The sequence below is a fragment of the Eptesicus fuscus genome, chromosome 18 (assembly GCF_027574615.1).
Source record: "Eptesicus fuscus isolate TK198812 chromosome 18, DD_ASM_mEF_20220401, whole genome shotgun sequence".
Classification (NCBI taxonomy): domain Eukaryota; kingdom Metazoa; phylum Chordata; class Mammalia; order Chiroptera; family Vespertilionidae; genus Eptesicus; species Eptesicus fuscus.
In genome coordinates, this window is record NC_072490.1 from 19,350,696 (window position 1) to 19,377,634 (window position 26,939).

The 26,939-nt window shown below is 40.0% G+C and overlaps 1 protein-coding gene across 4 annotated transcripts in view; it reads right to left on the reverse strand.

Annotated features, from left to right (window-relative positions):
• The window catches only part of LOC103296938 (ubiquitin-conjugating enzyme E2 E2), a 257,521-nt gene extending 231,468 nt beyond the window's left edge, over positions 1 to 26,053 (reverse strand). The window contains exons 1-3 of one of the 4 annotated variants that reach the window (XM_054729528.1): positions 25,835 to 26,053; positions 19,488 to 19,671; positions 8,008 to 8,058 (exon numbers count right to left, since the gene is read on the reverse strand). In XM_054729528.1, the coding sequence (XP_054585503.1) occupies positions 8,008 to 8,058; positions 19,488 to 19,638 (202 nt within the window). In that variant the 5' untranslated portion in view covers positions 19,639 to 19,671; positions 25,835 to 26,053. Of the gene's footprint in view, positions 1 to 8,007; positions 8,059 to 19,487; positions 19,672 to 25,632; positions 25,759 to 25,834 lie in introns of those variants that run through there. The other 3 variants (XM_054729530.1, XM_054729529.1, XM_054729531.1) reach the window with 3 other exon arrangements.
• Positions 26,054 to 26,939: the final 886 nt, after the last annotated feature.

Genomic DNA, 26,939 nt, shown 5'->3' on the forward strand with positions numbered 1-26,939 from the left:
GATTTAGCTAAACTTTTTCCAGCCCAGTGAAGCACCCCAACTTCTCTTTCAGGTCATTGTCAGCAACACGGCAGTAAATATCAACACAAAGCAGATTATTATTGTAGATCACACAGGGAGAACAAAAGGTAAAATATTTAACTGTAGCAGTGTTTGACTATATTCTGCATAGTGAGGAAACCTGACGTCATTGTCAAGTTCCACCATTTCTTACTTCTTTTCAGTCGGGTCAGGTTTCTAAGCTTTCTAAAACTCCGTTTTCTGGCTAATGAAAAGAAAATAGGATTCTACGAGTCTCCAGGATTTCTGTGAGGATCAAATGACATGAGGCACGTGAAAACCCTTCGCAGACATTTGGTTAAACTGTAAAATGTTTGCATCTGGGTATAAAGCAAGTCGGGTTCCTGGGCTGAAGAAACTCCAAAGAGGCTAGTCACTAGGGAGAGGAAGCTGGGCGTTGCTATGTGATGTTATTACCCGGCGCCCACTGCCACCGTTTCCGGGCTGGGGGCCGCATTTTGCGCCATGGGGTCTTGGCAGCGTTGGCTGCGATTTCGTGGGGTGTCGCTCTGGGGTGGTGGCAGGGCCTGTGTCCCACTTGGGGGAAGCCGAGTGTTGGTTTGTCAGCACCAGATCCGCAGTGCCATTTCTTTTTAAATGGCCAGTGCGTGTCATGGCAGCTCCTGCGTTCAGCATCTGCCCCCTGGTAGTCAGTGCATGTCATAGTTACTGGTCAGAGAGTGGGACACTTAAGTTTTTATATACTAGTATAATATAGGTAATCTAATTTGTTCCAAGAAAATTCTAAGGCAGCTTAAAATTTTTATGTAGTGTAAAGTACAAAATGAAGATATAGGATAAAAGGGGGTGAAAAGTAGGAAAATAAAACACAACCAGAGTTAAGGTTTCTACACAAAATGCAGTTAATCACTGAAGGTGAAAAGTAATAAGGCTATTAGCTTCTGGACTACTAAAGTAAAAAGGGAAAGCATTATCAATTTTAAGATCTGCAGAAGCTATAGAAATTGGCAGTTTCTATCAATACATAGTACCATCATTCTCCTACTCTTGGTTCTCTAAGGATATGTATATTTTACATCCCAATTAGTTGTAACCACGTCTTTAAGGATTAGGAACTACAACTGGATACCTACCTGGTACACCAGGATAGCCTACACTTGACCTAGCACAGATCTAATATTAAGCCCTCAGTAAATACTAAAGTGAACTATAGGGGAACATGACCTAGAATTAGGTAGAGTAACAGTGTCAATATGGCATTAAGAAGGCAGACATGTACAAACACTGAGTGAAGAAATCCTTTACCTGGGTAAGTGCTAATTACAACATATGTATGCACACAAGCACACACACACTAGGGAGTGTGATAGAAATCACTATATTAAAAAAAGTTACTTTTCAAAGGTTCCAGCTAAATACTGTCTCACGGAATTCAAGTTAAACATGGTACAAATAATATTTGAGATAGCCTTGCATATGATTTTTTATTTTCTTTTTTCTTAATTGAATCACAAATAGCCACAAATGTAATTTTGAGTTAATTTCTCTAGCTACTCACATATGTGAAAAAATAAAGAATGAAAGATTTTAAAAACCCTGGATTTAAATCCAAATCAACCATTTCTAGTTGTGTAACCCTGAGCAAGTTGCTTAACCCCACACATCCCAGTGGTTAAAAAGACTAAATGACATCATACATAAAAATCCTTGAAAAGCTACAAAATGCTATGTAAATATTACTACAATGACCACAAAAGGCAAACAATTAGTGCACTGGTGGCTCTTTCTAGAGCAGTGGTCGCCGTGAGGTCCGAGAGGTTGGCGACCGCTGTTCTAGAGATCAAACCTATTTAGACACTGTCCCCAATTTCTATCTCAATGCCTTCCTGTTCTTTGATATAGTTTTGAAAAACATTAACCCACATACTTTCCCTACATACTATTTTCATTACTATAATTTGGAAAATACATTTTCCTCTATTTAATGGCTCTTACCAACAGTAAGGTGAGATAATGGTTAGGTATTGGCCTCTTCTATACTGGGAATACCTTAATTAATTTGTTAAGACAATGAAAAGTAAATCAGTTACAGGATTTACAGTTTCTGATTCAAAAGTTACTACAAAGCTACAGTAATCAAGACTGTGGTACTGGCATAATGACAGACATATAGGTCAATGAAATAAAATTGAGAGTTCAAAAATAAACCTTCACATTTAGGATCCACTCATTTTTCAACAAGGATGTCAAGAAAATTCAATGGGGAAAATGGCCTTTTGAGAAAATGGTACTGAGATAATTGGGTATCCACAAGGAAATGAATGAAGTTGATCCTCTATCTCACACCATATACAAATGGATCAGAGACCAAAACTAAAGCTAAACAAAAAGCACTCACAAGAAAAATATAGGCATAAATCTTCAGTCTTGGATTAACCAATGGTTTCTTAGAAATAATACCAAACACAGAAGCAAAAACAGAAAAAATATGTAGAATAACTGGACTTTATCAAAATGTAAAACTTTTTTGCTTCAAACGCCACTATCAAGAAAGTGAAAAATATATCCACTGAATAAGAGAAGATATCTGTAAATCATATATCTGATACAGGACTTGTATCAAAAATAAAGAACAATTACAACTCCATAGTAAAAAGAGAATTTAAAAATGGACAAAGGACTTGAATAAACATTTCTCCAAAGAAGACATAAAAATGGTCAATATGAAAAGATGGTAGTCATCATTACTATCCATCATGGTAATTAATGCAAATCAAAACCACAATGACATACTGCTTCACACCTACTAGGACGGCTATCATCAAAAAGATAGACAATAACAATTGCCAAGGCTGTGGGAAAATTGAAACCCTCCCCCTTGATGGCAGGAAGGGAAAATGGTACAGCCACTTTGGGATATAATCTGGTAGTTCCCCAAAAGGTTAAACAAAGGTACTATATGACCCAGCAATTCTACTCCTATAGAAATGAAAACTGATTCCCACACAAAACCTGTAAAAACATGTCCACAGCATTATTCATAATCACCAAAGGGTGAAAACAACCTAAATGTCCATCAACAGATGAATGGCTAAGTAAAATACAGTATATTCATACAATAGGATATTATATAAGTAAAAAGAAATAAAACACTGATGCATGTTATACATGCATGAACCTTGAAAAACATTATGCCTTGTGAAAGAAGACAGTCACAAAAGACCACATATTGTATGATTCCATTTATAATGAAATGTCCAGAAGAGGCAAATCCATAGAGACAGAAAGTAGAGGAAGGCTGCCTAGGGCTGGGTGGTGGGAGAGTTGGGAGGAAATGAGGAAGCAGTAACTGCTAAGAGATACGGTGTATCTTTTTTGGGTGATAAATACATTGTAAAATTGATTATGATGGTTACATAACTCTGTGAATATACTAAAAAAAGCCACTGAATTTTACACTTTACATCTCAATAAAGCTATTACAATTATTTTAAAAAGTAAAGCAGAGCCTGTGTTCAATGAATTGTAGATCATTGAAACACAGCAATAAAAAGTGAAAACTGCTAGTAAAACTGAACTACATCCTCTGTTTTAGTATTTCCTCCTTTTACTTGCTCAAGTACTAAATAAAAAATCAAAACCCAAACCAGTCATTTTACTGTAGTCTCTACTTTCAAAAAGTAGTAAGAATCTCTGTCCCATTTGCATGCTCATAAAACTAATACAAAATTTACAAGGGGCAGCAATTCCACCTGTTAGAGCTCTGTAAAGGTACAGCATGACTTCCACCCACTCAAGCCAGGTAAGCGGGTATGCGAGGCACTGAGATAGTAAGCAATGCTAACCAACAGCTCAGCACCTCCAACTCAGCTGGTAATATGAAAACATTTATGAATCTGCAGAGACCTCAAAATAGAGCCCTTGCAAATCTTATGGGCCAATTATGTTATCCATGATAAAAGCTGAGGCCAAGCAAATATATCCACTATTTATAGGAAATACTTAAGTATAAAACCAAATTTCACCCAAATTATGTATAATTTTCTATGTGTATGGCTCTACAGATGAACAGAAACTTTTTCTTAGATGTATCATAAAGTTTGGTTTACAAACATTAACTCTTACATTGTAATTTTTTAACATTTATTTTTTTAAAACATTTTTATTGATTTCAGAGAAGAAGGGAGACGGAGAGAGAGAGAGAAACATCAATGATAAGAATCATTGATTGGCTGCCTCCTGCACACACCCTACTAGGGATTGAGCCCAAAACCTAGGCATATGCCCTTGACCAGGATAGAATCTGGGACCCTTTAGTCCATAGACCATCACTCTATTCACTGAGCCAAACCAGCCAGGGCATTGTAATTTTTTAAAAACTCATAATTAAACTCAGCTTTATTATAAAAAACTATATTGTTTCATTTTTACCCCAAAGACAACAAAAAACTGAAAGATGTACAGGCATGTGTTTCCTATACAAAGAAATAATTCAACCTATTAGCAAAGTAGGATACTTTTTAAAAATAATGGTCAGGTTTCTTCAAAACCTGAAAAAGAATTAAACAATAACTTCCTCTAAAAATGCCTTATATAAACTTATCTACCTAAACTGAGTGATATAATTCAGGGAGATTTTATATCCACAAGTTCAATACTTAAACACAGGCTAGTTAGTTCTTTCAACGTGATTCCAAGAATTGCTTAACTGGGCATCATGTAAGAGATGCACCAAAATTCAGAAGTTCCACCTCTGACCTGACATACACACAGAACTGGGCTGTTTTAGTCTGTTTAAGGTTCCAGAAAATAATACTAAACCACACTCTAAGTGGAATGTGACACCCACCCTCTCCCACTGAGACAATTGATAAAAATCCTCCTCCACTCCAATTGCCTAAACAGGTAAACCCATAGATGTCCCCTCACAAATAATCTTTATCTGTGCTAGCAAGCTCGCCACTACCCAAGGAACCAAAAGGATCTGAGGGGCATTCATTACTGGGAAAGGTAAGACAAAAAAGGGAGTACTAGGGGAATGGAATTTTGACTCCTTCTATGAGATAGCTAGCTTTAATTTACTAGACTTCTAGAAATTAATTCATTATAACCATTAGGACAGATGTGCAGTCAGCACAAAACTTTAAAAATATCAACTACAAAAGCACTGTTAAACTTTATGCCAAAAAATGAACCAAACTAAAAGTATGCTATACCTTCTCTTTCTGAAGATAGTAACCTCATTCTCAATGAAATACAGATAGGCAGATTTACTATAAACCACAATCAAATATTTGACACCAAGCAATGCAAAAACCACAGTAATCCACTTAACAAACACACTGAACACATCTGTATTAAGTAGCACAAGCACATAGAGAATGTAGATGCCATTTACCAATCAGCAACAGCATAGAGGATCCTCTATTTGCCAAAGGGGAGCACCACATACATGAAGGTGGTGGACAGGATCTTTATCTCTGCTTGATTCAGTCTAATCAACTACTTTGGATCAATAAAAGGAGCCAAAGCCACTGCACCATAAACTTCAGCCTCACTTCTAAAGCAAACTTATTGGTATCCAATCTTCATACCATTAAGTGGATTTCCTTGCAAAGTCCCATAAGCAAACAAATTAATCAAAGTAGATACAGGCACACCTCATTTTATATTGCTTCACTTTACTGAGCGTCACAGACATGCCTTTTACAAATTGAAGGCAAGACCTTCTACCAGCAAAAGATTATTACTTGCTTTATTGTGACACTCCCTTTATTACGGTGGTCTGGAACAGAACCCACAATGTCTTCAAAGTATGCCTGTACCATTCTACAATGATATATATGTCAATTATATCTCAATAAAACTGGGAGAGGTGGAAATACAACAAAATAGGTATCTTTCCTGAAACTGTTTGAAGAGTTTATTATGTATAACATCACATTTAAAAACGCTGTTTATAAAAAGTTTATGTAACCAGTAATGATATCATTAACTAAAAAGGCTCAATGAAAAAGTAAATCTCCAAATTTAAGATGACATTGTAAACTTTTCTTTTTTACTTTATTTTTTTAATATATTTTATTGATTTTTTACAGAGAGGAAGAGAGAGGGATAGAGAGTTAGAAACATCAATGAGAGAGAAACATCGATCAGCTGCCTCTTGCACACCCCCTACTGGGGATGTGGCCGCAACCAAGGTACATGCCCTTAACCGGAATCGAACCTGGGACCCTTGAGTCCGCAGGCCGACGCTCTATCCACTGAGCCAAACCGGTTTCGGGGTCTTTTTTTTTTACTTTAAATAGAACCATGGTTTAATTATTTTATTTAAATAATAACCATTATGTAATTTCTTTCCTCAGACTTAAGTTTCAGGCATGTTTACAATATGTTGGTTTAATCAAAGTTAAACTATTAGCTGTAATAAATCAGGGCTAAATTAGAGTTAATGTATTAGAAAATAATATATCTGATAGCAAAGTTGCAGTCTAACCATCACATAATATATTATGTGGATTTCATTTATCAAAAATAAGCCTTAAACAAGCTCATTTAAAGAAAGTAGTTTATTTTGCCAATAATCTGTTGTCGAAATTTAAGCAAGTATATAAATTGCCTATCAAAAATCTATTGTTTGTAAAAAGGTTACAAAAATAATATATGTGGTCAAACACAGCTTATTTAAAAACAAAGATTCAAACAAGTAAAGCAAATGCCATCCTAAGAAATGAGATTTTAGGTTTAATTCAAACTGGAGTTCTTCTGAAATCCATTTACATGAATTGGCCACCAAAGCCTAAATAATGATCTGTCAATCTGAAACAGCTTTGATGTAACATGTCTTAAATGTGACAAAAAGTCTTAATTGTTCAATCGTTTTATCTAACAAAGAAACGTGTTCTACTGAGTGAAACATTCTTTGAATATTGTTGCAAGTTTATATACTATATACGACTCTCATGTAAAGAACCAAATTAAATTCACCACCAACATAATAAACCTTAACAGAATTTTTCCTACACAAAACAGTTGTCAACTAGCCAACTATCAATATATCCATCTGCAAAATTTTCCATTTCATTAATATCTGTAGTTTCTATCTTTACTTTCACATAAAAATAAGATCAGTAAAATCGGAAATCAGACCAAACAATAAATTCTACTGCATTCAATACTGGAAACACTTTCCTGTAATCTACCCTCTCACCTTCAATCCACAAGACTACCAATTTAAACTATGAAAACTCTGTATTGGCTTGGTTCCAACACTGACCTCAGATCAAACAGAAAGAAATGTCTTAAAATAGCCAAACAGCCATCTTCCAACTACTGCACCTGACTGAAGATACAGTGTAAAGTTGGAGGTTATTTTTCTCCTCTTCCTCTGTGTACCTGTGTATCATTAATCATTTCCAGGCAAGGACTTGTACTTCCTATAAGTAAATTCTGACCAGAAAATTGATGACATGTGGTCAGAAAGGAGAGTGTTTTAAATTTAACATCATTGCTTCAAATCACCCATTCTTACTTAGTCACAACTGATGACTATAAGAAATAATGTAAACCAGGAAAAACGGTTGAATGTTTTGCCACTTTAAAAAATCAATTTCCAACAAGACAACAATTGAATAATTATCAAACAGCAAATATTTTAGTTACACTATTATTCTATCATTAAAGAAATCATCTAAGGCTCCAACACCTCTTCAAGTAAAAGATAATTGTATTTGTTACCCTATAATTTCATTATCTTATTGTTATTGCATTACTCTTTTTGGCAACTCCATTCTACCACTACAGACATACTTGCCGAATATTCCATTCATGCACAGAAATAATAACCACCACTGTCTTCCACAGTCACTTAAAACCAAACCCAATGTTTTTACTAATAATAAGACTACAATAGTTGCACATCAGACCAACAGTTCAATGATAACTTCTGCAAAAGGAGAGAATAAATAAAAATCCACAAGTACTTACCTACAGTTGGGAGGAGGATCCAACGTAATTTCTGCAAGTTCCTTCTGAATTCTTTAAAATAAAGATAAAAAAAGTTATGTTAAAATGTCTTCACTCTCTTAACATGTCATTAAAAATATTAAACTTTTACACTAATATTCGCATTTGTATGTTTTCAATTTAAAATAATAATACTGTATAAATCATTATATACAATAACAAAAAAGTACAAATTTTACCACAGTTTTGACAATGCACCTACAAAAGGGTAACAAGACTGGCCACTATCACTTCACGCAGCCTGTGGAAAGCAGCACTCACTGTGACTTAAAACGTCTTTAAACCACTGAACTGATAACACTAACCAAATGTTCTAGCTTAAACTGGAAACTTGTGCCATATTATATATGGATCATTCCAGCTTCTGATTTGTACTAGAACATTCCCATATAGGATGAAAAGATGATCGGATTAAACTGAATCCGACCATCCTGGATGATCCAATCAATTGAAGAAATGATTATCAGGATCACATTTCAACACCTGCAACTACTATCAAAATACATACGGTATTCCTCTCGGAAGCACCTAGGTTGGAACAGGTTGAGTGAGGCTTTCAAGTTTGGCACTATTCAATCTTCTGCTAGAACTATCCTATTAATATGTGAACCTTCATTTTAATGTCACTGCATGAACTTCATGCAAAGAAAAAAAGGGAACTTTTTTTAAAAACTGTTATTTTCTTAGATTTTTTAACTGTACCTAACCCCTACATACATATACAAAGGCTAACAGTGCTATACTTAGCAAGCTCTCAACTATTACTCATGCATTATTAAATGTAGGTTTTATTAAACCAAATACAAAAAAAAAATTCTCAGAAGCATTTCTTCGCCCTGGTTTTTAAATATGAGATTCACTACTGCTGGATGCCTGCTGTCTGGTAATTACTGTGATAGTATATGGGATGATAGATGACTACAGTGCCTTAAAAAACAAAAATGTGAACAAAAATATTTACTCTCAATTTCATTCTACATCTTTTTCAAGACAAAAAAATGGAGCTACCAAAATAGATGTGACTCTTCCAAGAGGACTGGCACTAACTCCCTAAAGAAATCGCATGCTGCTAATATAATTTTCACTTCTCTAAGCCATGTGATTCAATGTTGGGAAGGCATCATAAAGTAGAGCAAGACTGATAAATTCAAAGTAAAAAAATTGTTCATTTTAATCCTGCCATGCCATTAATTGAGAGTTCTTTGGGGGAAAGGGGGAACTGCTCAAACTGTTCTTTCTCTCTCTCTTTCTCAGCCTCAGTTTTCTGTCCTATAAAATGAAGAAATTCTCCAGGACAAATTCCATGATCTTTTTTATTTTTAAAACATTATTTTCGCCCTGGCTGGTTTGGTTCAGTGGATAGAGTGTCAGCCTGCTGAGTGAAGGGTTCTGGGTTCGATTCTGGTCAAGAGCACATGCCAGGGGTTGCAGGCTCCATCCCCAGTTGGGGGGGGGGGGGGGAGGGTGCGTGCAGGAGGCAGCCGATCAATAATTCTCTCCCATCATTAATGTTTCCATCTCTCTCTCCCTCTCCCTTCCTCTCTGAAATCAATAAAAATATTTTTTAAAAAACCATGATTTTCTCCTAATATGGATTCTATGATATATATACATGCACATAAAGCACAAATTGCCCACGATTAAACAAGTGACATCTCAAAGATTTGATACAGAACACACAAGATTATACAATAATAGGTAAGTCCAGGTTAAAGATAGTAAACTGAGCACACACACATTTACCTCCCACTACTTCAGACCCCACCTGGTGGAAGGAGATACAGAAAGTGAAAAAAGGAACAATCAGCAAAAAATAAGGGGGAGATCAACAATGAATGAGAAATGTCAATGTATTTCTGGAAGACGAAGTGGATGGGTAAATTAAACAGGTTGAGATGGCCAAGAGAGGGCTGCAGAGTGCATGAAGATATAATGAAGAGACATTATTCAAAGAGAAAAAAGAGAGACAACCAGAAATCTCAGAAGAAAAACACTTCTGTTAGAAAATCACAGATCAAATATGAAGCTAACTAAAATGTAAAATAATTTAAATTAAATAATAGGTGTTAAGGGGAGGGGGGAGATTTTATATATTTTGCTTAAATGTTATGACTCACTGGGTAACCTAGAGATCATGACATTGGCCTTGTAGGAAATCTAATCCTAATGTTCTGTTTGATCTGGCACTGAATATTTAGTTTTAATAAATGTTCAGACAATTTATTGGTCTTTTACTATAGATAAAGCACAGAAGATGGGTTGTAATTGCACTACACAATGTAAATGTGACTAACCTTGATGATGTAAAATTAAGTATAGCTAATAGAAACCAGCTAAAAGTGGACAGAGGATGGATGTGAGTAGATGGAGGGGAGAATAGGTATTAATATCCCCAAAGTAGGAAACCAAGAAATATTGTTGAAATTTGAAGGAATAAGAAATAGTGACTATCTTTAACTGGGAGGAGTGAAAAGGAAGGAGGAATAGGTAAACAAGCTACATCCTCAAATTTCATAGGAAGGAGTCAAAAGGTATTATTCATGTTAACAATTCAACAGATAGATGTAAGTATATTATTTAGAGTTCTGCAGAAAACTAACAGAAGAATTATACCCAGAGACAGCTAAAAAGAGTTTGCTTCAAGGAAATAAAATTAGGATAGAAGGGTGTTTGGACAGAAAACTGTTGCTTTCCATTAAAAATGTAGCTGTAATATTTAATTTGTTACCAGAAACATGAATTACTCTTACAAATTGTTTTTAAATTAAGAGGAACAAAAGAATAGGCATTCAAAAGAGCATGTCAAAGGAAACTATTTGTAACATAAAAGAACTTCTTTGGGAATTTTCAAATAACTCATCTTGCTTTATGCTTACATTGTCCCTTTTAGTTTAGAAAAATTGATATATTATAATTTTCTGCCATAGAATTCTGTTTTGGAACTTGAACCCCTTCAGACTCTATAATTCCAAATCTAATTATTCAATACAAAAAGCAATTTACTGATAAACTTGACAACTCTGAGCAATGAGTTAATATATTATACCTAAAAATGGTTGTATTTCTCTTGACAAAAAAAATAAATAAAAAGATTATACTAAGAATTGCTATTTAAACGGTTGCAAGATGTCCTGCTGTTTTCAATGACAGCAATTCAATTCTATCTCAAAAGTTGTGATCATAGTATATATTAAGTTTCTCAGTCTTGACATGCGGGGTAAAGAAGGTAGCTATTTCAGGCACTGTCCCTTAGAGTGAAGAAAAATGAAAAAGTATCAATAATTCACACTTACAGTGTACCTTTCACATGATGATCTTAGACCATTAAAAGTGAATTAATCTCACAGAATTCTCTAAGTATTACTGGTTTATCAGTCCACATTTAACAGATAAGGAAACTAGGGCTAGTTATTATAAGCTGCTAAGATGAAAGGCAATCATCTTGCTAAATCAAACAAACAAAAAGACCTCTCTCTTAACAGAACTTTTAAGACAAAATTATTTCTTTAGACATAAATCAACTAGACAATTGCCTAAATTTCCCATTTCCACCTGGCAGTGCCACTTCTATGGTTATTATGATACAGAATTCGGCAACTGCACATAGTTTCTGAAAAAAAGTCAGAAGCAAAATACAGACTGAATTTCAGTGTCTAAGATTTCACCTAAAACCTAAACTACTCCAGGTATGATAAAAAGTACTGCTTGTGAATGTCATTACTAAAAAGAAGGGGGGAGGGGGGAAACAGTGGCAGGGAAATAACAATCTTGATTCACTGAGACTTAATTGAAGAATAGGTAACAATACTAGTGGCCCGGTGCACGGATTCATGCACATTGAAAGGAAAATAATTAGAAGGTGGGCAGTTGGGTGGGAGTGGGCAAGACAGGCTGGACATACCCTGAAGCCAACCTCCCCAGGTCCCTCTCCTGCAGGGCGCCGCCAGCTCTAAGGGCGTCTGTGGAGTGAGCGGGGACCCTCTGGCAGGTGGGGGTCTCTTAGCCTGGCCTCTGGGGATCAGGCCAAAACTGGCTCTCCGATATTCCCAAGGGGTCCCAGAGTGCGAGAGGGCACTCTGCGAAGTTGCTGTCATACAGGGTGTGGAATGCAAATGCAAGTGTGCAGTAAACCAGATTCGGGGCTGACAGTGCCCCAGCAACAACATAACCCACTGCCAAGGTGAAATCCCGCAGGCCCCGTGAAAAATCAGGCTCCCTCCTCTCTGGTTCCAGGGTGCGTCAGCAGCTCCTGCATTGAGCGTCTGCCCCCTGGTGGTCAGTGGTGTCATACCTACCAGACAGACAGTCGCTTAGCCTTTTATATATATAGATTATACAAAATGGAGACAATATGAAGTACTCATTTTAACATCAACATAATAGATTAAGAGTTCAGAAAAATTAAGCAGTGTATATGTAGTGACATGTTTAAAACACACATATTTTAGGTTAAAAATTTTTCAATAACTCATTCAGGGCCAAGTAGAACATGTGGAGATGGTGATTTTTTACAAAGGTGATTTCTTGACAGTTATTTAAACAAAACAAAACAAAAAACACCCTTCCCATCTAGATGACTTTCTATATTCCCCTACAGACTGCATTCCTCAGTCACTTGAGAACCCCTATTCTGACCAATTGAATCAACTGGTCAAAGCTTCCAAAATGAACTTATTCTCAAGAAGAAAACATCATGCAACTAATTATTAAAAATTTTTAAATCTCATAGTAGCATCTAAATTAACCTAGAAAACACAGAGCCATTGCAAATAATAAACCTAGAGTTTAACCCTTGGCACTCGCTTGCTTTTTTCTCGATTCCTTTATTCTAATGCTAACCATGTCAAGTCACACTCGACATCTGAGTGCAAAAGGTTAATCCTGAATGGTGACACAGTAGACACCCCCATTATCCACAGGGGATACTGTCCAAGACCCCCAGTGGATGGACGCCTGAAACTTCAGGTAGTACAGAACCGTAGGTACTAAGTTTTTTTCCTATACATATGTACCTATGATAAAGTTTAATTTATAAATTAGGCAATTTCATAGGTAGAAGAGTAGTTCTTATCACAGATCTTAACAACTTCAGCATATGATTTTTTTTCTTAAGTTGAAAATTTTTACCTTTTCACTTACAGTAACACTTTATGGCTTATCCTTGGCATATTGGAATTGCCAGCATCACTACTCTTGCACTGTGAAGCCATTATTAAGAAAAATAAGGGTAACTTGAACACAAGCACTGGGATACCACAATAGTCTATCTGATAACCTAGATGGCTGCTAAGTGACCAAAGAACAGGTAGACAAAAGGATGATAAAGTCCCAAATGGGAGTCAGATTTCATTATATTACTCAGAACAGCATGCAATTTACAACTTGTGAATTACTTCTGAAATTTTCCAATTACTATTTTCGGATTGTGGTTGACTTCAGGTAACTGAAACTGCAGGAAGAGAAACCGCAAACAAGAGGAAACTACTGTATATAACACTAAGGTTAGGAGCACCAACCACCTCACAGTCAAAAATCCATGTATAACTTTTTTTTTTTTTAATATATTTTATTGATTTTTACAGGGAGGAAGGGAGAGGGATAGAGAGCTAGAAACGTCGATGAGAGAGAAACATCGACCAGCTGCCTCCTGCACACCCCCTACTGGAGATGTGCCCGCAACCAAGGTACATGCCCTTGACCGGAATCGAACCTGGGACTTCCAGTCCGCAGGCCAACGCTCTATCCACTGAGCCAAACCAGTTTCGGCAATCCATGTGTAACTTTTGACTCCCCCAAAACTTACCTAACCTCCCTTGGTATCACAAGAGATTGGTTCCAGGACCACCTCTCTTATATCAAAATGCATACATGCTCAAGCCCCTATATAAAATGGCATAGATTGATGCATACAACTGGCCTTCTACATCCAACTGTGGAACAAAAACAGTACAGGTATTTATTGAAAAAAAAAATCCACATATAAGTGGACTCACACAGTTCAAACCCATGCTGTTCAAGGGTCAACTGTACTATATATCTGTGATTCTAAGCATTCACTAATTTAAAAAAAAAATTTTTTATTGATTTCAGAGGGGGAGAGAGAGAGATAGAAACATCAATGATGAGAATCATTGATCAGCTGCCTCCTGCACAACCCCACTAGGAATCGAGCCTGGAACCCGGGTATGTGCCCTAACAGGGAATTGAACTGTGACCTCCTGGGTTCATAGGTCGACAATCCCGGAGCCACATTGACCAGGCAAGACCATTGATTATTAAGACACTCTCAATTAAATGATTGTGTACATCAACTGTAAGGTGCATCCTGATTTCAGAAACATTAAGAAGTTTTAAACGTACATTTAAAATCAAGAAAATACAATAATTACAAAAAATTATCTATAAAGAATACTACTTCATTCTCATGTGGAAAACAAACTTAGATCAGCCCATATAATAAAAGTTCACACTGGAATATACTAAAATCCACCTTGCAACCTAACTAAAATTTACAGTCTAAAACCAAGTATCATTCTTAGAACAGTATTATATTGTGTCCAATACAATCTCAATGTCTAGTCTGAACAAAGTTAATCTGGAATAAATGTGATTTAAAATTCACATTTACAGATGTGTCAATACGTGAAAGAAGTAGTACAATCAATTCAATGAAGAGATCAAAGCAGATGTTTTATGAAATTGATGAGTCAATTTAATATCATCAAAATTTGTCACTGCAGACATAGTCCCACTACATACTTGCAAATATAAGAAGAGTGGTACAGACATGTTTCTACACCAAATTATTAATTTTACAATTACAGTACATTTCATGCAACTGAGCACTGCTGTGCAAAGTACTTTTCTTGAGTTACTATAAAATATATATAATTATAGCATCTGAGTGTTTCTGGTTTAACAATAGCATTAAGTCCTCAGAGGTTAATATATACCTCATTTTCCTAAAGTTTATTAAATGGACTTGAAAAATGTTATTATAGACTTTAGCTGGCACAAAGTCTATAAATGACAGGATCAGTATATGACACCTTACTACATACCAAATAAATGCTTTATCACATTCAGTCCTCACAACAGCCCTATGAAGATGGTGCATTGTGTCCATTTTACAGAAGAGGAAACTGAGGGTTAGAAATGTTAAATTATGTCTCTAAGATCACAAGGCTTCTAAATGCCAGAACCTAGACTCAAACCCAGATCCTATCTCTAGAGTCCTATCTCTGTACTGCTTCTGATTAACCTTTTGCACTCAGATGTCGAGTGTGACTTGACACGGTTAGCATTAGAATAAAGGAATTGAGAAAAAAGCAAGCGAGTTTAAAGGGTTAACTATACTATCTAATAAAAGAGTAATATGCAAATTAACCATCACTCCGTTACAACCACAAGCCACACCCACAAGCCAATCAGGAGCGAGTATGCAAATTAACCCAACCAAGATGGCTGCGGCCAGAGAGCAGGAGAGAGGCTTGGGTTTCCCCGGCGATGGAGGAAGCCAAGCTTTCCGCACACCCTGGCCGGCCTAGGCCTCCACTCCAGGCTACAAAGTTTCAATTATAGAAGATAAATAAATCCCAAAAGAAATGGTGGCAGCCACGGAGCTGGAGAGAGCAGGAGGCTAGGGTTGCCCCCGGTGAGGGAGGAAGCCAAGCTTTCCTCATACCCTGGCCGGCCTAGGCCTCCACTCCAGGCTACAAAGTTTCAATTATAGAAGATAAATAAATCCCAACAGAAATGGCTGCCACCATGGAGCAAGCAGAAGGCTTGGCTCCGCTCCAGGCTACAAAGTTTCAATTGTAGAAGATAAATAAATCCCAGATACCAGGGCCTCCGCTTGGGTTGCCGGGGGGCGTGGCCGGCCTGCAAACCACCACAGGCCCCTCGCCCAGGCTGCCCCACACCCCAAGGGAACCCCCATCCTGATCTGGGACACCCTTCAGGGCAAACCAGTTGGCCCCCACCCATGCACCAGGCCTCTATCCTATCTAATAAAAGAGTAATATGCAGATTGACCATCACTCCAACACACAAGATGGCTGCCCCCATGTAGTCAAAGATCCTGCCCCCATGTGGACACAAGATGGCCACCACAAGATGGCCAGCAGGGGAGGGCAGTTGGGAGGGACCAGGCCTGCAAGGGAGGGCAGTTGTGGGTGATCAGGCCAGCAGGGAAGGGCAGTTGGGAAGGACCAGGCCTGCAAGGGAGGGCAGGTGGGGGCGATCAAGCCTATAGGGGAGGGCAGTTAGGGGTGACCAGGCCGGCAGAGGAGGGAAGTGGGGGTGACTGGGCCTGCACGGAAGGGTAGTTGGGGGGGACCCAGGCCTGCAGAGGAGAGCAGTTGGGGGGTACCAGGCCTACAGGGAGGGCAGTTAGGGGTGACCAGGCCTGCAGGGGAGGGCAGTTAGGGGTGACCAGGCCTACAGGGGAGGGCAGTTAGGGGCAAACACGCTGGCAGGGGAGCAGTTAGGCATCAATTAGGCTGTCAGGGGAGTGGTTAGGGGGTGATCAGGCTGGCAGGCAGAAGCAGTTAGGGGCAATCAGGAAGGCAGGCAGACAAGAAGTTGGGAGCCAGCAGTCCTGGATTGTGAGAGGGATGTCCGACTGCCCATTTAGGCCCGATCCCTAAACGGGCAGTCAGACATCACTCGAGGGGTCCCAGATTGGAGAGGGTGCAGGCTGGGCTGAGGGACACCACCGCCCCCCCCCCCCCCCGCGCACAAATTTCGTGCACCGGGCCTCTAGTCTTTCGTAAAATGACACTAACTGGAAAAGAATTCTCATCTAAATAAAAATCAATTATCAATAATAAAATATAAATTAGAATTTTATTTTGAAATGACTGCTAATTTTTAATCTTCTGAACACATTAGTACCCTGATCCTAATATCCATGGTTGTTCCAATCCCTACAATAAATTCAAAAGTCTAAGGCAACCAGTAAATAAATATTGTGACGCTACTATACTAGGCACTGTGAGCACAATAGTGAATTGTAAAGATGTAGGACCCTATCCTCATGATTCCCAATTTCTTTCTCAGGTCTCAGAACTTAAACAGAGATGAGGACAAAACAGTAACTTCACTACCAACTAAACCGGGGGAAGGGGAAGAATTAAGCTTTTTTTTTTACTTAAAAAATTAATAGTGAAGCAGCATTTTTATATTTAAAACAAATGGTAAATGACTAAGTTACTCACCATAAACCACCCAGAGACCACCTAGAGGAAGGTAATGAATCAAATTTGAAAATTATAGATTCACAAGAATGAATTTGCCAATGGATTCTTTCAGCCAAGAAGCAACTCAAAAACTATACGTGTCCTGGTCGGGTGGCTCAGTTGGTTAGAGCATCATCCTGTACACCAAAAGGTTAGGATTCAACTTCTGTTCAGGGCACATTCCTAGGTTTCGGGTTCAGTGTCCAGTCAGGGAGTTTATGGGAGACAACTGATCTATGTTTGATCTATGTTTCTCTCTCACATGGATCTTTCTCTTTCTCTTCCCCTCTCTCATTCTCTCCCTTCCTCTCTCTAAAATCAATAAACATATCCTCTGGTGAGGATAAAAAAAATTATACCTATTACTTTCACCAATGCAAAAATACCAATTTCTATTACATGACAATCAGATACACACACACCATTTTATCCCCTATTTAAAGGGTAGGGGGAGAAAAACTAGGTTTCAATATATAATCTACACTTTGTACACACTGTAATAAAATGAAGTAAAAGATGACCCATGTACTTGAAAAATCTCACGTAATCTTCACTTTCACACATTATATAGTTTACTCTCTTTCATAAGCAGAATTTGGTATTTGCTACAACACCCAAGAAATATGATTTTTGAAGTATTTTGTGGTGGTGCTGCCAGCCAAGGGAAAAGGCAGGGCCTCATGAACACCGACAGGCATCTTTGCTGACCAGCAGTCCTGGGCAAGCAGAGCACAGACCTAACAGAAGCCCTCTCCAGATCCTGCAGCCCATCCTCTCCTTTTCTGACAAGCTGACGAGGCATGTAAAAACCCTCACTGGAAGCTGAGGACTGGATTAAAGTTTCCTCATTTACATAGGGCCACAATCTGTTCTTGAATATCTCTTACCCACCCACCCCCAAACTCCTTTCTTTCATCTAATTTTCATATTTTCTCCACTCCCACCTTTCTAATCCATCCTAATTCCACCCCTCTATTTCCCAGTAGCAGGTCATTTTGTGTTGTGGCCAAGTAGCAGAGGGGTAGGGTCAGCCAACTGAAGCTCTCTGGACTTGTGGTATGATAGCAAAAATAAACTGAACACTTTCCCCTACACTAGCAAGTTCTAGTATAGAGGTTTAAAGTTCAAGTCTGACTTTCACACAACTCCTTCAACAGAGGTCAGGAATCAGCAATACACTTCTGGGAAAGGGAAACTGACCACTCTAGTCCATGGAATGCTGACCACTCACCATCACTCCAACTTCTCTCCCTAAAGTCATGTCCCACCAGGGGGCCTGAGAAGGTTCTTCCCAATCCTGAGGATTGACTAGGCCAGAGGGAAACATGGTCTATTAGACCATAATGGTTTTTGATCTTTGGGAAAGGAGTTCCCCCTAATCCAAACTCTCCAATAAAATAGGAAGCTATCATTCAGTATTTTTAGATTGCTTAAAATTTACAGACTGCTTTTATATACTAGTATACTTCCTTTTTAGTATGAAAATGTATTAAAACAAAACCAGAATATTAAATCACAGGATCAGAACTCTACTAAATTTAATTCTTCTTTAAACTGTTTTCCAAGAGACATTCAATAATGAAACAATATGAAAGCAGATTCCATCTGCTGAGTCCATTGACATGCCAATGATCATAAGCAATTAATGTGGCAATAGAGAATCATTCAAATATCTACCTTCCAGATGTATCTATTTTCTAGAGAAAAAGAAAATCTTTATCAAGACTGACCCACTGCCTTACTTAATGAAACCAAGGTGCTTTTGTTGTAAACTCTGGCATTTCCCACTTTATAAACAGGGAGTAGCAGAAAATATAAAATTATTCAGTAACTACTTTAATAGGTGCCTACTCTCTACTCTGTATTACTGAACAGAATAAAATATTTATGGTCAAGTAACTATAAAGCAAACCATCACACTTTTACATGCATTTTCCTGTATATATGTTCACCTACATAAACACACACAAACACACTATGAATATGTATTTTATTAATTTGCCATGCTATTTCACTGACTTTAAATACCAAAAAGTTAACCTTGCCTACAACTAAGACCATGTAAAAGAAATAATCTTGAAGAAGAAAAATCATGAGTTTTATGGTCCACACCCAAAAATAAAAATGATTAAATGCAACAGAGACAGAAGTGAAGACAATAAATGGATGCTAAAAGTAAAAAGGTTACAATGACTAAGGTACCTTTTAGCACTAGTTGACAATTTAGCAGCTGTTTTGCTGGATAGTTTCCCCTCCTTTTTCTTGGGCTGAACTTGTTCTCTTTCTGGTTCCTGCTGAACACTTTCACGTTGGTCTCCATCAGAACTTCCTCCACTAGTGCTGGGACTGTCATCAACTCTTTGGGCCTCAGTGGACATTTTAGATCCTAATTTAAAGAAGCAAAAAGCATTTATTTAGTTGTGGGAAAACTATTAACAAGGTGCCTCGAAAATAGAGAAGAAATGAGCCTCATAGTAGAAAAAGTAAAGCTAATATAAAATGAATAAATTGGTCATTTACAAAACAGCTTTGGGAATTAACAAAACTTTCATCCACTGAAAATATACTGAGAAGAGAAATGAAAACATATAAAATATACAAACAAAATGTTCACAGCAACATTATTCATAGAGCCAAAAAGAGAAAACAATTCAAATGTCTACTAACTGATGAATGAATAAACCAAATGTGATATATCCACATAATAAATACTACTCAGCCACATAAAGGAATGAAGCACAGTATCCACATGCTACAACACGGTTGAACTTCGAAAACATATGCTAAGTAAAAAAAGCCAGTCACAAAGGACCAAAACTGTATGATTCCACTTATATGAATGTCCAGAATAAGCAATTTTCCACAAAGACAGAAAATTGATGAGTGGATGCCAGGGACTAAGAATGAGGGAAGAATGGGGAAGAACTGCTAATAGGTACAAAATTTCCTTTTGGGGTGGTGAAATGTTCTGAAATTAGTTAATGGTGATCTTGCACAACTGTACATACTCTATAAATCAGAGTTATACATTTTAAAAGGGTGAATTTTATAGTATGTGAATTATCTATATATATAAAAAGCTGGCGACCGGAACGCTGTAACGACCAAACGACCGGTCGCTATGACGCCCACTGCAGCCAGCGAACCTGCCTGATTTGGGGTGGGGCCGGCCAGCCAACTTCCCACAGCCTCTCCCCACAGCCAGCCCTGCTGCCAATCGGCCTCTCCCACCTGATCAAGGACGGGGCAGCCAGCCAACCCCTGCGCGGCCCTTCCCCCTGGCCAGCCCCGCCCCTGATTGGCCCCCCCATTCCACGCCCCCATCCCATCGGCTCATAGCCCCTCCCCCCAGCTGGCCCCAAACCCAATCAGCCCCACACACACCAATTGGGGGCAGGGCCGGCCAGCCAACCACCCACAGCCCCTACCCACGGCTGGTCCCAACCCCAATCAGCCCCCACTACCCCGTTCGGCCCACAGTCCCTCCCCCAACCAGCTTTGCCCCCAATTGCCCCCCCCAACTCTGATAAGGGGCTACCGCCCCGCGGCTCCTCCCCTGATTGGCCCCCCACACACACCAATCGGGGGCAGGGCCTGCCGGCCAATCGCTCACAGCTCCTCCCCTCCGACCAGCACGGCCCTGATTGGGCCCCGATCGGGGCAGGCTGGCCAGCCAACCTCCTGCCATCTCCTCCTTCCAACAGGTCCAGCCCCAATCCGCCCCAATCCGGGCCAGCTGGACCCCACCTGTGCACAAATTCATGCACTGGGCCTCTAGTACTCAATAAAGCTGTTACCATAAAAAAAAAAAAAATGAGAGCGCACTTTCCACTAGGCTCTGTGCTAGGCAATTTGGTCCCACAAACATGAGAAATTTAGTCTAATGGGTAAACCAACTTGCTAAATGCTATCAGGTTAGTAAAAAACAGCTACAGGAATAGGAAAACGAGGGACATTTTCCCATCCACATACAATGAACACATGCTCAGGACAGGGCTAAGGTTAAAATCTTTTCAACTAATAGATGGTTTTCAGCAACCTTTGTGATAACAGAAGAACACAGAGGCCTGCATGATTCTAAATAAAAACTGAACAGTATAATGGTGTCAGCATTGATCCAGCAATATACCAGCAACCATGTTTCACAAGAGATGGAGACTGTATTAAGACGCTGAAGGATTCCTTTTTTCCCCCGGTCTGAATGAAATATCCCTTAAGGCTTTCAAATTCCCTTTGCTCTGAGTTCATGTTCCCCAAGCAGCTCTGATTGCCAACTCAATTTCCTCAGTACCTTGATACGTAAGTAGCTGTTATAATCTAAATAGCAGCCATTAAAAAAAAAATGCAGTAAGTGAAAAGGAATATCCCCTCTCATCTGTCATTCTATCATAATTAATTCCTGAATTTGAATACTAGAATACATCCCTTAAGACCCAACTAGCTTAGAGTGTACTGACAAATCCAAAACTAAACTGACAAAGCTGATGTCTAGACTCTAAAAGGGCCCTGTGCTCACCACATTAGTGTCACTTAATAACCACTTTGAGCACAATATAACTATCTTCTCAAGCACTCTTCTTTAAAAAAACTGAACTACATACCTATAAGAAGTGACCTTACCAACACAAAATATACCTTTAAAAATCACAAATAAATGGAACAAATTCCTTTTGAAAAGATACTATATTTCTCCTAACCAAATTAAGACTTGAAATAAACTATATTTGATTTGACCAAGGGTAATTATTAATATGTAAAGCACTGTTTTTTATTATTATAATTAGTCCAAATATATAGCTAGTTGACAATGATGAAAATTCATCATCACCAAAGATTCAACTTGTAGCTTGCTCTATCAAAGAGATTTCATATTACAGACCTTTAATGGATTGAAACTTTTATGGTAAGACAAACCAAAGAGCATTGCAAGAGAATGGAAAATTCAGGAAGCACAGAGAGGTGAAGAGTCCAAAGAAAATACTGAATGCTTTGAATGAGATATCACACAAATACACCACCACCACCCCTCTCAACTCCAACAGCTCTCTTACCCCACCCCCCAAGCCAAACCAAAATAGGTCTGCCCGAGCAGCTCTGAAACACACTGACAGGGAAATCTGACTGCTTCTCTACCTGTCTGTAAATGGAGAGCATCATTCTCCACAGCTGTGACATCTTTTATGAGCACTTAATATGAGACTTTAATCTATTAAAGTCACTTAATAGAATACTGAAATTTTATATCAGTATGTTTCATGTCTAGCTCTAACAGTCCTAACACATTTCTCGCTTTTTTTCTTCATTTTTATTTCATTTTAATTCTCATCCTTGGACTCAAGATTGTGCTCAGCTTACTTCTTTCAGTTACAATATATCAGAAGTTTAAAACCTTGTAAGTATGTACATAATAGTATTTAGATAGAGCAGATGATGGAGTCAGAAAGAGAAAAATTCTCAGGGAGAGGCCCTAGGATATTACAAAATGCTACCGGCAATATTTCAAGCAATATGAAATGAGAAATCACTTTATACATCTTACACCAGAAGCAATTCATTACATGATAAATATATGGAAACCTAAATGAAATAAAATTATTTGTTACTAAAGCTGGAGCTTCGGTTTAATAAACTATGTCTAGAGTTTCATTATATTTGTATATTTCATTAGTTATAAAGCTACATATTCTTCTTAATATTCTTATTTACGTGCATTTACACACTATCTAACAATGCCATGTGTATATCATATTCAGTGCTATAATTAATATGAGCTATACACTGAAACCCAAACTTCATAAACTGCTCCAGAATATCAGAGGACTATTAAAAATACTATTTATAATACCCAACTAGATGAGTATTACACCTAACTTATATAGTTTCAGAAAAAAGAGAAAAAAATCCTTCCACTTTTGACATAAGATACTTATTTCATCCAAATCTTCACCTAGGAATGGTAAATTCATCTCAGGTCACTAATAACCACTACAGAACCTTTTAGAAACAAAGTTTTCATAACGTTTTTAAGTATTGAGAGCAAGGAAAATTTCTGCTGGTTTTGTTTTTGAATGACTAATTACAGAAAAAGTGTTTAAAAAAATTATTGCACCATCCAAGCGGCAACTTATTTTTATAAAAACAATAGTCTATAAGCATTTTAATTAGTTTTAAGTATGAAGTTGGTGTTTGTCTGAAGTGCAAATGAATAAAAATTCCTGAATTAAAACTCTTTGCCCTGGCCCAGTAACTCAGTTGATTAGGGTGGCCTCCTCATACCCTAAGATTTCAGGTTTGATAGTAGGTCAGAGCACAGCAAGAATCAATCCATGAATGCATAAATAAGTGGAACAACAAATCAATGTTTCTCTCTCAAAAAAAAAAAATCAATCAATAAATTTTAAAAACTTTAAATGTTTTCTAAAAGCATCATTTTAAAATTTTCTTTAAGATTAGTTCCTAAATAGCTACTTTGATCCAAACATTTAATCTAGAGGGAAGATAAATTTAAATTCCAGGTCTATAAATAGAGCTACTGATCAATGATAGTTTCGAAGATATTAAGATATTTCAATTTATATTTTTACTTTGGACTGAGTGTAAAACTTGGTTTCTAAGCCTAAAATAGTAAGGTAGACTTTCTTCAAATATGTGCTAAATTACTGATATTGTTCCTTCTTCAACACACAAATTACCTAAACCTGTATTAGCTATGTACTCTATGTTGGAATTACAGTCCTGGAAATTAGCAACATATAGTGAATGAAACTCACATGTTCCATAAAAATGAAATGATTTGGTTATAAATATTATTGATAACATAAAAGCAACTAAATTCACTCCATAAATCCAGATTACTGTCCAGATAAGCCTTATAACTGTACCTTATGGTATAAAACTGCAAATGCAAGTGTTCTTTGGAGCTTTTAAAACAGGAAAACGCTTAATTCTGTGATCTGATATCCCTCTTATTTGTCCTCCTACTCACGTTTCTAAACTTTTCTAAAATGTGAAATAATTTATATTATATGCACAACATCTAGCAATATCCAGCTTATAACTTACGTGTAAAGATATTTACACAGAAAGTAATTATGGAACACCGATTTTTTGAGAAAGATGCTATGTTCTGGGGAAGATGGAATGGGGTAAGACATTATATGAAAACCCTCCATCAAGGGCATCTGCCCATATACCAAGGAGCTTCCAAACTGTCTGAGTAAACAGAAATCTTTAGATTCCAAGGTCCAGACTGAATTATCCCATATTCAAAAACGTACTTTTTAAAGGAACCATGGATTTTTTAAAAAAAAAAATTCAGGTATATCGCAGCACTTGCTTTTGTACTTTTAAATAAAAACCTTTGAGTAGACTCTCAAGTATACACGATACGAAACGATGAATCTTGAAACCATGCAAGTAGGTCTAACAGCCACGGAGCCGAGGGTGATGTCTTTCTAAAGCGGCCTTAATTTCCTTAAGGGAAGATGGATTGGACATTTCTGGTTTGGTCGTAAGGGGTGTGGAGGCGGGGGGGGGGGGAAGAGCCACAAGAAGCTACGCTTTATCTTCATTAGAAATGGTAAAGGGCAAAAGGATCAAAACATTATGAGAGAAGAGAGGGGGAGAAGAGGGGGTGGGGAGGGGGGGCAGAGGGAGTCTAGTTTCCAACCAGGCCAGTGGGGGCTGCAGAGAAGAGACCAGAGTGGGGGGCGGGGGGGTGAGGGGGGAATGGGCTTCAGCTCCAAAGTGTGACAAGCGCTGGGCTTCACAAAAGACCAATACAACACACACTCCACACCAGTGCACACACAACCCCCCACCCCCCACCCCTCCCCAAGGTCCTCCCCGCGCGGCCCTCGGGGGTGCGGCGGCGGCGGCGGCGGCACCGGCCAGGAGGGACACCATGTGCAGCAATTATGCAATTAGGGAAAATAGCTGAAGATCAAGCCGGGCACTTTCCACCGTGACATTTATCCCGTACTTTTTTTTGCAAAGACTTAGTTCCAGGATGCGGCTGGGAGAGGGAAGGGGCTGGAAGGGTGGCGAAGGATGGGGAACTGAGACCAGAAGAGGGTAGAAGATGGGTAGGGAGGGGAGAGCAGAAGGGGCGCGGGGGTGGAAGGGAAGGAGGGGGAGGGGTGGAAAGGGCGAGAAACCGGGGCAAGGAGGCTCGAGGGAGGGGGCCGCAGGGAATGGGCACGCGGGGGAGCGGGCAGGGAAGGAACTAGGGCGCGATCGGCGTGAGCGGAGACCTGCGACGTGGAGGGGAGGTGGGGGGGTCGCTCGCCCAAGAGAGGACGCCCGAGGGTGGGGGGGGGGGGCGCCCCGATGCGACCAGAGCGAATACCTGAGGGAGGGGCGCCGCGCAGGTCGCGGGCTCGAGCCCAAGCGCGGGGAGAGAGAAGCGGCGGCGGCGTGGGGAGGGTCGGACAGGGGAGGCCCCGAGGACTGGGTGTCCCCGCAGACCGTCTAGTCACCGAGAGCCGGACCACGCACCGGACCGCCCGGCCACGCCTGTCCCCGCCGCGGTCGCGCCCGCCCGGACTCACCCTCCGCGCCGCCGCCGCCGCCCCCAGCCGTCCCAGCTCCGGCCCCCGAGGCTGCTGCCCCCCCGCGCTGCTGCGGTGGTCGCCCCTGAGTCCTGGAAAGTGAAGCCACCGCCTCCGAGAGCCGCTGCCTCCGCCCGGCCGTCCGCGCGCGCGCCCGCCAAGTGCGCGTGCCCGCGCGCCTGCCCGGGAGAGACCGCGAGAGCGCGAGCCCCACGTCGGCCGCGCCGCGCCGCGCGCGCCTCCCGCGCCCCCCCCTACCCCGTCCGCCCCGCCCTCCTCCTCCCGGCGCGCGGCCGCGAGGGGCGGGGCGAGCGCGCGCGCGGGCGGGGGGGGCTGCCCCGCCTGCCGGGCCGGGGGAGGGGAGGGGGGGGGGGCGAGGAGGTGGCGTGGAAAAGTAAAGTGACAGCCGAGTCCCGCGGGCGGGCAGCGGTCGGGGTGGGCGAGGGACGCCCCACGTTAAAGGGACGGCAGGGACCGGGAGAGGTGAGGGAAACCGAGGCTGACGGGGCGACTCCGAGGGAGGGGACGCGGGGACCTTGACGGGCACGCGCATTAAAGGGAAATGCTGGCTGGGGGTGGGAGTTTACCCCCCCCAAGACCAAGCTGGGGGCGGGGTTGTACCCCGATCCCCTGCAGCCCGCGGCCTCACACGTGCCCCAGAGCGTCCGCAGAGTGGCTGCAGGGTCTGACCCTGTTGACAGGCTGAACAGAACTCGGACCCGTGGTGCCCACATGCACCCGGGATGAGAAAACTTCGCACTGGCCTGGAAAGTTCGCCCAGGCTGAGCCCCTCTCTGCACCCTGCCTGGCAACACGAAGGTCCCTCTGCCTTTGGCCTGAGCCTGGCCCAGAATGTACAACAGTAGCCATTTAGCCCTAAGATATGGGGTGGGGGATGGGGGGGAGGAGGAGAGTAGCACTAACAGTGCGAATGGAAAGCTGCCTAATGCCCATTTGAAAAGTAAGAGAACGGTAGCAGTTCTGTGGGTGACCCAGAGAATGTTAAGTTTCCCTAGAATCTTCACCCCCCAAATAACGATTAAAACAAACACAAACAAACAAAAAACTACCCCTGCATTGCAAACGCAACTTCCACAAAATTGCC